General features: G+C 45.5%; 1 protein-coding gene across 2 annotated transcripts; it reads left to right on the top strand.

Moving 5' to 3' along the window:
• The first annotated feature begins 1,475 nt into the window (after positions 1-1,475).
• On the top strand, positions 1,476-10,102 carry LOC309537296 (phospholipase A2 inhibitor and Ly6/PLAUR domain-containing protein-like). 2 transcript variants are annotated; one of them, XM_082232124.1, is made up of 6 exons: positions 1,476-1,642; positions 1,929-2,038; positions 4,307-4,423; positions 7,605-7,757; positions 8,463-8,600; positions 9,750-10,102. In XM_082232124.1, the coding sequence occupies exons 2-6, from the start codon at positions 1,990-1,992 to the stop codon at positions 9,956-9,958; spliced, it is 666 nt and encodes a 221-aa protein (XP_082088250.1). In that variant the 5' UTR covers positions 1,476-1,642; positions 1,929-1,989; the 3' UTR covers positions 9,959-10,102. The 2 variants fall into 2 exon arrangements, with proteins under 2 accessions (XP_082088250.1, XP_082088251.1); XM_082232125.1 differs by having other exon boundaries at positions 1,476-1,666.
• Positions 10,103-10,365: the final 263 nt, after the last annotated feature.

Raw genomic sequence — 10,365 nt, 5'->3', positions numbered from 1 at the left:
AACTCCCATGGGCTCCCCAGGCTTGCTGAAGCCTGGAGAGTGAGAGGGGTCGGTGTGCACCAACCCTTCTCGCTCTCCAAGCTTCAGCGAAAGCCTGCATTTGCCCCATAGGACACACACAGATTTCCCCTTCATTTTTGGAGGGGAAAAAGTGCGTCCTATAGGGCGAAAAATTCGGTAACTACCAAACTTTTAGAAGACATCGAAAGGCAGCCCTGTTTAGGGAAGCTTTTAATGTTTAATAGGTTATTGTATTTTAGTGTTTTGTTGGAAGCTTCCCAGAGTGGTGGTGGTGGGGGACCCAGCCAGGTGGGCGGGGTATAAATAAATTATTATTATTATTATTATTATTATTATTATTATTATTATTATTATACAGCTGCACTGGTTACCAGTTTATTTCTGGACCACTCTCACGTTAGTGTTTAAAACTTTAAACAAATCCACAACTCCACAATTCTGAAGGACCGTCTCTTTCTCTACCAACCCTCTCTGGGGCTACGATCGACAGAAAATACCCTCTTGGTTGTTCCACTGCCCTCACAGGCTCAGGAGTTGTGGCCAGGGAGAAGGGCCTCTCCACAGAGGTGTGCCCAGCACCTTCATTATACAGCTTTGGGTGAATGCTGAAGATGAACCTCTTTACCTTGGCTTAGACACTTGAAATATATGTTTTTAGGACCCATCTTATTTCTGTAATGGCCAGTGTGTGTGTGTGTATAAGTATATATATATATATTACACCCACCCACACCTATTTTTAATATTATGTCCTATTATGTTTTAATATTAATGTTCTGTTTTAATTGCTTTCATCTGCCCAGCGACCCTAGTGTGAAGGGTGGATAATGAAGTGCATTAATAATAACTACGACAATAATAACATCTTAGGAAGACATCCTCTATTAGCTAAAATGGTCTGTAAATCCTACCCTCAATCCTGATGACTTATTTCAGGTCCTTTGCATTCACTTATTTACAGTGTTGAATTTATCTTAATGTGGCCAATGTTTTCAAATGTACACACTTTTCACCCATATATTCATTAAACATTTTCCAATCTTCTTTAAATGTATATTCTTCTTGTTCTCTTATTCTGTAAGTTACATCTGCCAGCTGCATGTATTCCATTAGTTTAAGTTGCCATTCTTATTTAGCTGGGACCTCGCTCACTTCCCATTTTGTGGCTAACAAAACAGCAGTGGTGGCATACATAAATAGCCTTTTTTGACACCTGGGAATTTCCACCTGAATTACCCCCCCCCCCGGGACTCTTTTTATTTTAAGTACTTTAAAACATTTTTTTCAATTCATTATAAATTATTTCCCAATACTCTTTTACTCTTTTAGAAGTTAACCACATATGACAGAACGTACCCTCAGCCTCATTGAACCCCTTGATACCATTCCGAGGGAGACACTCTCCTGCCCCCAAGTGTTCTGATGACTTAGGTACTGTTGCTTTAAGGGAAACAGAATCTTAGTGGCTTAGACGGCAGTTAGTGGAGGTAGACTGAACACCTGCTTCAAGGTGGGGTGCATTGTGTTCAGCGGGATTCAGCTATGATCAATCCATCCCTCCAGCTGTTCGGTTACTCCTGCTGATGGCGTGTACCTGAACGCAACATCCACTCATCAACAGGTTATGTACCTAGAAGTTAACCAGGTTGGCCCCTCCCAAGGATTCAGGCCCCAGGGGTGTGTGTGCAAAAATCACACCTCTCCACTCTGGCTAGGAGCCTCTCTGAGCCATTCTGTGCTGCTCTGGGCAGCCAGGCAAGCTCCTCTCGGTTCCTTGGTGGAGGAATCTTCACCCCAGCTACCCAATCCACCAGGGGGCGCAACACTTGCCCTGCCCCAGGTGCCAGCAACCTATGATACTCTGCAAAGGTGTTGGCTGACTCCCTCCCCCCTTGCTGTCCTTACAGGTCCTTTGAGCCAGAGTATTTGATTCACCTTGGTGACAGCTTCTCTGGACTTCCCATCACCATGCAGGCTCTCGTGGAATTTTTCTTCTTTTTCGCCCTCCTTACAACAGGTAAGGAGGTAAGGAAGGACAGCTCACTCACTTTAAATTTATTCCACTGGGGTAGCTGGGGTCAGATGCAAGCTGGTTTCATGAGACTGGTAGGGGCATAAGACGGAAAGGCACCCACAAGGTCTTGTAATTCCTTTAAATTTGCAATTTAAAAAGAAATTGTGTGGAAAGCAATTGTTGCGAGCAATTTTTGAAATAAAGAAACCAAGGAGCATGGTCTTGTTCAAAAGAGAGATGCAAACTGTACATTTTTCAACAGCTTCAATCTAATAGGTCACATTTTTGCTTGCCTGTACATAGCATGTTAAAATAAATAAATAAAAATGTCCAGTGGCACCTTAGAGACCAACTAAGTTTGTTCTGGGTATAAGCTTTCATGTGCATGTACACTTTTGCAGATATCATGCATGCACACGAAAACTTATACCCAGAACAAACTTATCGTAGTTGGTCTCTAAGGTGCTACCAGACAATTTTTTATTTATTTCGACTGCGTCAGACCAACACGGCTACCTACCTGAATATAGCATGTTAATTTATACATTATTACTGTGCACTGTCTTCTGAAAAATCTGTGCATTTCCCTTCCTGCAAAGGTGCACCTTCATTGTACAATTTTTTCATATGCTGCAGCACACCCTCCGAGTGTCCCTATTTTCTAGGGACAGTCCCAGATTTAGAGAAGCCGTCCTGATTTCTGATTTGATCCCAGAATGTCCCGCTTTTCCTTAGGATGTCCCTATTTTCACTGGAGAAATGTTGGAGGGTATGGAGTTATCCAACGCCCGAGCCATGTGAAGGCAATCCTATAAAGGGAAGGGTTTTTTAAAAATGTTTAATGTTTGATTATGTATTTATATGTGTTGGAAGCTGCCCAAAGTGATGGGGCAACCCAATAAGATGTGTGGGATATAAATAGTAAAAATATCATTATGGAATGGGACATCCCTATTTTCATCAGAGAAATGTTGGAGGGTATGCTGTAGACTCACCACTTTAACTTGTTATTTTGGTTGTAAATTGAGGGATATTTTTGGGAGAAGAAAAGGTTAAAGGAGTAAACCCTACAACAAACTCCAAGTGGAGTTCCTAAGACAGTTGGAAGGCGTTTTGTACGCCTCCTTCTGGCAACTCCTACAACAAAACTGGTGCCAGGTGTATTCTCTGATTTCCTTTGGACCATATCAGTGAGGCTGAGAGGGGGATTTTATTTATTGCCTGGGCAGCCCAGGACCTCCATACACGCTGCCCAGGCTTGTGGCAGGGAGAGGTCACTTCAGTGCTGCTAATCCAGCAAAAACAACGCAAGAGGCAGCAGTTACGAGTTGCCAGTCTCTGCAGCCCCAGCAGGTGCTGTGATTCTTCACTGGTTTGACTTCGCCCCTGAAGGTACACTCCATTGCCTCTCAAGACAGGTAGATGCCCAACAACAACAAGAAATGGTTTTCGCTGATTTTCATACTGTATTGTGTTTTCATTTTTATTTTAAAAAAAAATTATCTACAACATGGATCAGAGAATACAACTTGCACAATGAAAAATTGCAGTATAATGAACACAGTTCCCTAAGATGAATAGTCAAGGAGTTTCAGAAAATGGGAACAAAATTATTATTATTATTTGGTTTACTTCCTTCCCTTCACACCTAGGTTACAGGGCAGGTTACAGCAATTTAAAACACAACATGAATCATAGTATCATAGAATTTTAGAGTTGGGTCATCCAGTCTAACCCCCTGCGATGCAGAGATCTCAACCAAAGCACCCATGACAGATGACCAGCCAACCTCTGCTTAAAAACCTCCAATGAAGGTTTGAAATAAAGTACAATCAACTGAGCAAGGGATGCGGGTGGCGCTGTGGGTTAAACCACAGAGCCTAGGACTTGCTGATCAGAAGATTGGCGGTTCGAATCCCTGCAACGGGGTGAGCTCCCATTGCTTGGTCCCTGCTCCTGCCAACCTAGCAGCTCGAAAGCACGTGAAAGTGCAAGTAGATAAATAGGTACCGCTCCAGAGGGAAGGTAAACGGCATTTCTGTGCACTGCTCTGGTTTGCCAGAAGCGGCTTAGTCATGCTGGCCACATGACCCAGAAGCTGTATGCCAGCTCCCTCGGCTAGTACAGCGAGATGAGCGCCGCAACCCCAGAGTCGGTCACAACTGGACCTAATGGTCAGGGGTCCCTTTACCCCTTTACCTTTTACAATCAACTGAATAGGGTGAGTCCTTAAAAAATGGCCTCCCAGCCTCCTCCTTTTCCTTCTTCCAGTTGCTTCTTTAGAGTGTGAGATTTGTTTCAGCAATGGCACCAACTGTACAGGACCTAAGAAGGCCTGCCCTCTGGAGAAAAATGCCTGCATGATCGCATACACTGAAAATACTGTAGGTGAGTGGGAGAGAGATTATTGAAGCAGAAGTGGAGTCAGATCATTGGTACATTTTGCTCAGTACTGTCTATGCTGGCTGGTCCCATGACCCAGTGGCGTAGCGTGGGGGGTGCCAAGGGTGCCTGCCGCACCGGGCGCAACATCTGGGGGGGCGCGTGTCCAGAGGGAAGGGACAAGTTCCTTCCTCCGCCGGGCTCCCCGCCACCACCGCCAGCCTTGCGCCCTAGCGCGCGCGCCCCCCGCCGCCACTGCGGCTGCGCTCCACTCACTGCTCGCAGGAGGAGCAGCTGCTGCAGCAGCGCCGATGCCACCACCGACGCCTGGCCGGCCCTGCGCTCCCCAAAAACCTCCGAGAGGAAGCCGATGGGCGGGCGAGGCCCGGCTAAGCCTCTCGCCAGCGGGTTAAGAGGCTTTCGATTTTAAAAGGATTAGCTTGGGAAGGGGCGGGGGGCTGCTCGCCGGCAAGCGCCTGCTCCGCGTTTCCAAAGGCGCTCGCCATCCGAGGGACAGGGAGCGCTTGCAAGGAACGGGCTCCGTGGAGCAGGTTAGGAAGAGATCCCTTCCCTGGCAGGCCGCCGGCTTCGCCAGCTGTTTCCCATTCACGATCAGGAGGAACTTCAGGCTGCTTTCAGCTTTGGTAGAGGGAATCTAAGCAAGGGGATGGAGCCGGTGCCCTGAGGAAAGGCGGCAGCCTTGGGTTTGTTTTTAGCTTAGAGAAAAGGCAAGCAAGAGGCGACAGGAGAGAAGCCTGCAAAACTAAGGCATGGCAAGGAGAGAGTGGACAGAGAGGAAAGTTTTTATCCCTCTCTCTGTACAATATAACTCGTGGGCATCCAGTGAAGCTGAACGTTGGAACAGTGGCGTAGCGTGGGGGGTGCCAAGGGTGCCGGCCGCACTGGGTGCAACATGGGGGGGGGGCGTGCGCTCACACTCGGGTGCTAAAATCCACGGGTTAGGGGGCGCAAATTACTTGCCTTGCCCCGGGTGCTGACAACCCACACTACGCCACTGCCCTGACCTCAGACAGAGAATCCCTCTCCCAGTCTTACCTGGAGATGGCAGGGGCTGAACCTGGGATGTTCTGCATCCACAGCAGGTGTTCTAACACTAAGCTATGGCCTTTGCCGTGATGGCAGAGGGCAAAGGACAGGATCAGTCAAAGTCACTTGCTACTAGTATTGTATGGGCCCTCCGCCTTGTTAATTATCTCTAGCAAACCACCCCAGGGAACAAACTAATTGACTCATGCCTTCAGTCTGACACAGACTAAGGTGATTTAAGGGCCAATTAAGTGCAGCTGCTCTGCTTTAATAGTGGGTTTCAGTGCCACAAGAACCCATTGCTACCAGATTCCAGGCAGCAAATGGAGTAGGTGGCTGTGGCGATCACACAGTGTCCCCAGACGTTTGACGGTCTATTGATCCCTGTGCCATCACTATGATCACTTTCCCGCTGCCGCCAACCTGTTTCTCTTGGGTACACACTGAGTCCAGACAGTTGTTAACATCAAAACAAATAATCAAGTTTATTTTATAAGCGTGAACAAGTTTATGGTTTCAGATAATTTTTCTTGTCAGTTTCTTATCCTTAGTTCCTATACCGGCCTATACCTTCCTGATAACTTTTAATTGATTATTCCAACTGTCTATCAGACTCCTCCTAACAGTTTCTCTCATTCTCACACATCAAAACTAGACCAACCCACAGAGCTCTGGCCCAATGGTTGCCAGTGGCTTGAATTAATTAATTTAATTATGAATGATTTTAGAGTGTTGTTTATGCTGTACTTTTGTACTATTTTATTGTTGTTAGCCGCCCTGAGCCCGGCTTCGGCTGGGGAGGGCAGGATATATAGAATTTATTATTATTATTATTATTAGACTTATCCTCCCTCTTCCTTCTCCAACTCCCAACTGACTTCCAAACAACTCCAACTGTAACTCTAACTCCTCCCCTTGGGTTCCCACTGGCCAATCACTTCACACTCATTTAACCCTTTCCTTATGACCCACCTAGGAGGGCAAACGCCACAGTGGCGTCTTAGAAAATGAGGAATAGAAGGTGCCTTACAGCACCCAGATTGGATTGGATATTGGTTCGAGAAGGATTAGGCTTCAGCACCAAGATACACAATAAATAGCCAGTTCCTCAAATCCAGTCACATCCTGAAGTGACTAACAGACAAGATTGAATACAACATAGGACTACGCTGGAGGAATAGACAATACTAGCCACAGATTTTTCAGAAGGTTCAATAATGTCACATGCTTTTCTTAGCTTTGCCAAACCCTGTCTACAGCCTTGCAAGCAGCCATGAACAATGTGATGTCTTCTGGAGGCTGTATAGGTCTTCTTTTTTAATCAACCAGTATTTATTGATATTTTTGATGATGTTTTTATGGATGCTTTTGCCGATTTGCTTTTAACGTCTATCATTTATCACCTTTGTATATTATAATGAAAGTATGGATTACAAACAAACAAACAAACCAATATTTTGGACAACAGCTCCCATCAGCACCAGCCACAATAGCCAATGGGCAGGGATGATGGGGAACTGTGGTCCACAATATCTCAAGGTGACCGTGCTGGGGTCTGCCCCTGTTTTAAGGAATGAACTAACTGGGAATCATTTGTAGGAGTTGTTAAACCATTCCTGCTTCTCTACCCGCACCCTGCCTCAGATTTAGAAATCTTAAGAACTAAAGAAAAAAAATACTGAAAAATCAATGATGTGTTTTGTTGTAAATTGGCCAGAACAATTTTCACTCCTTTGGGAAAATATAACACAACATGCTACATTTGGAAGACACTATATCTGTCTCTGATGCAGAAATGTGGAGAACTGAATAAGATTCGGAAAAGAGAGAAAATCCAAAACCGACATATTTACCCATTCCTAATCTTTACATCATCCTTCCAAACACAACCCTGCTCATCATCTTGATGACTGAATAAAATGGAAGCCAGTCTGGCATGCTGGTTTAAGGTGTTGGATTACGGCTGGGGAGACCAATGAAGCTGATTGGATGACCTTGGCCCAATCTCACAGACTAACCAGTCCTGAGGATGGAATGGGGTGAACCATGTCAGCTGACATGCATTCCTAGGAGGAAAGGTGGGAAGCAAAGGTGGTAAAATGAAATTAACCATCTCCCTCCCCCCCATCTTCCATTGCAGATGGAAAAAAGGAACATACTATAGACAAAGACTGTGCAACTGCTAACATCTGTACCAGTTCTGCCACTGAATTGTACTTTGGACCTGGAAGATTCATGAGGACAGTTGTGTACTGTTGCATCGGAAATTTGTGCAAAAAAATTGAATCCAAATGTGGGTATATAATGGGGTTGGGGGCTAGCTCCTCTCCCCAATCTTCTTCCCTCGCCATGTCCTTCCTTCCACCTGTTCCCTGAAGCCAGGTGTGCGCATGTGACATGCCCCTGAGTCTCTGATTTTTGCCGTATGGTCTGTAAATGTGGAAGTGGCCTTTAACCTTCAAAGCTACTAGCTGCCTTCCCTATGAATATATCTCGCCCTTTTCACAACCACCTTGAAGGTAGATATAATTAGCTGTGCTTTGGCCTAGTAGTGGCTGGTGCTACTTGGGACCTGCAGGGAGTGCAAAGCAGAGAGTTATGGTCCTGTTCCTTCTCACTCCTTCTCAGCGGCAATGCTGAGAATAAGGAGGAGGAAGCTGCCACAGCCAGTTCCACCTACTGGGTGTAAGCAGGAAGGTTGGGAAATGGAAGATGGCTGAAGGCTGAAAGAGTTTGGTCAGGCAGCATACCCTCCCTCTACAACCGGGGCTGTGCTGTCCATGAGGAAACGTGAAGTGACCGTCTTGGTCAGTGGGATCCACAAGGGCACCAAAACCCACTTTAGATCTTCCTTTCCCCCTTGTTCCCGATCTAGATGTTCCCTGGTGGAGATGGGTGCGCCATTTTGTGGCTCCCTGTAAGGCCGGTCCTGTCCACAGCTGTAAACAACCGAGCTGCCTCCTCCAAACCCTTAAGCGTTTCCACACCTTGTTTTCAGTTCCACCGATTGAAACCAGAATGAACGGAAAGCAGTGCCCTGCCTGCCACGTGTGGTCGGACACGTGCAAAGAAGAGATGGTGAACTGCACAGGACAGAACGTGTACTGCTTTGACGTGTCTTCACATTCACATGCCCGTAAGCACTGGCCCAGACATTGCATCCCTTGAAGTCCACATCCTCCCCACCAATTTTCTAGGTTATGTAACATCATCATCTTCTTCTTTGGTGATCCCTCGTAGCCGAGTGAGATTGTCTTCCATAAACACGGTTTTAACAATGAGTCTGTAAGTGACTGTGGAGGCCAATTCTGGATCCACTCATCCTTCCACAGTGGGGGCATTGGTTTCCAGACAGGAGTTGATCAAGGTGTGGATTTGCCAAGCGTGCCTTCCTCCTAGCACATTTCTCCCTTGCGCCCTGAGTTCAAGTGTCTTCAAAGCCTATAACACCTTTGGTAAAGGCTGTTCTCCAAATGGAGTGCTCGCAGGCCAGTGTTTCCCAGTTGTCAGTGTTTATACTACATTTTTTTAGATTTGCCTTGAGACAGTCTTTAAACCTCTTTTGTTGACCACCAGCATTACACTTTCCATTTTTAAAGTTCAGAATAGAGTAGTTGCTTTGGAAGACAATATCATCAGATATAATCATCACGTATAATCTGAGCCATGCTGAGTTCAGAGGAACAAGCAGACTGCCGCTATTCCCTTCCATAAGATGCGTTTTTTAAAAAATAAAAAATCCTACCTCTTATCTTCTGAGTTAAATCACACAGGCTTCTTCTTTCAGCTGTTTCTCATGTAAATGCTTTGGTTGCATATTGTTAGAAAGCTGCCTGCCGAAATTTGCATCGTGCCAATTTTTGCTTTGCTGTTCTCCACCCGGGAATGTCTATGAAAATGCATTTATTGGGTGTAAACTATGGAAGAAGAAATATGCATATTAGTAAAAATCACATACAAAATGCATTCTATTAGGTAAATTTCCAAAATATAGAAAGGTGTATATTTGGCAAAATTTGCCTACAACCCAGTGTTTATTGGAGGAAAGACTGAAATGGTCATGAGTTTTCATGGGAAATATTTCATGGGGAAAATAGCAATCTGATGTGCAAATGTGGAGAACTGAATTTAAGACTGGAAAAATGAGAAACTGAGATGGACTGATTTGCTCATCCTTACACTGGGCCATCATTGAGCTCCACTATCCAGGAAAAACGTGCGATTTGGAGAATAGCTAAAAGGCGTTATGATTCCCATAATCTCCTCTCTTCTCTTCCATTTCCAGAAACAAGCAGTGTGGACAGAACCATGAAAGGCTGTACTACTAAGTCTGTCTGTTCCTCAATAAAAAGTGGCCGCAGTCCCATTTTGGGAAATGCTGATCTGATTAGGAGGGCGACATGCATTCCAGAGGTTTCTCAGGGATCTCGATGCTCTGGCTTTCTCCTCCCACCCTTCTCTGGGCTCCTCCTGCTCTTAAAGATCCTCGTGTAAAGGGACCTGCATGGGGCTGTAAAAGCTCTGTCTTCAATCAAGCCTTCCACCTATCTATAGGCAACTTTTTCATACTTCAGTTGGGCCTCCCAGATGGATTTTCTCTGATTCACTGAGTGAAAATAAACCTCAGGTTGAAATCAATTGCAATTGGAATCAGGGGTTTTCTTCTCTTGTGTTTTGTGTAAGGAAGCTATTCAGTGAAGCATTCTGTCCTATTGCTTTTCATAGGTTCGAGGCCCAAGCAATAGGGCTATATATTCACGCTGAACAAGGCAGAAGCAAATACCCCCACTTTGGGGGTATTCACAGACCACCTTGGATTCTGAGGTGGTTGCTGATGAAGCAGGGGTGTCAGCGATGTTTCAGAATCAGCCTTCAAAAAAGTTTTGTGGCAGGGAAGTCCT

The sequence above is a fragment of the Podarcis vaucheri genome (assembly GCF_965113315.1).
Source record: "Podarcis vaucheri genome assembly, chromosome: 7".
Classification (NCBI taxonomy): Eukaryota; Metazoa; Chordata; class Lepidosauria; order Squamata; family Lacertidae; genus Podarcis; species Podarcis vaucheri.
This window is presented reverse-complemented; position numbering and strand designations above follow the sequence as displayed.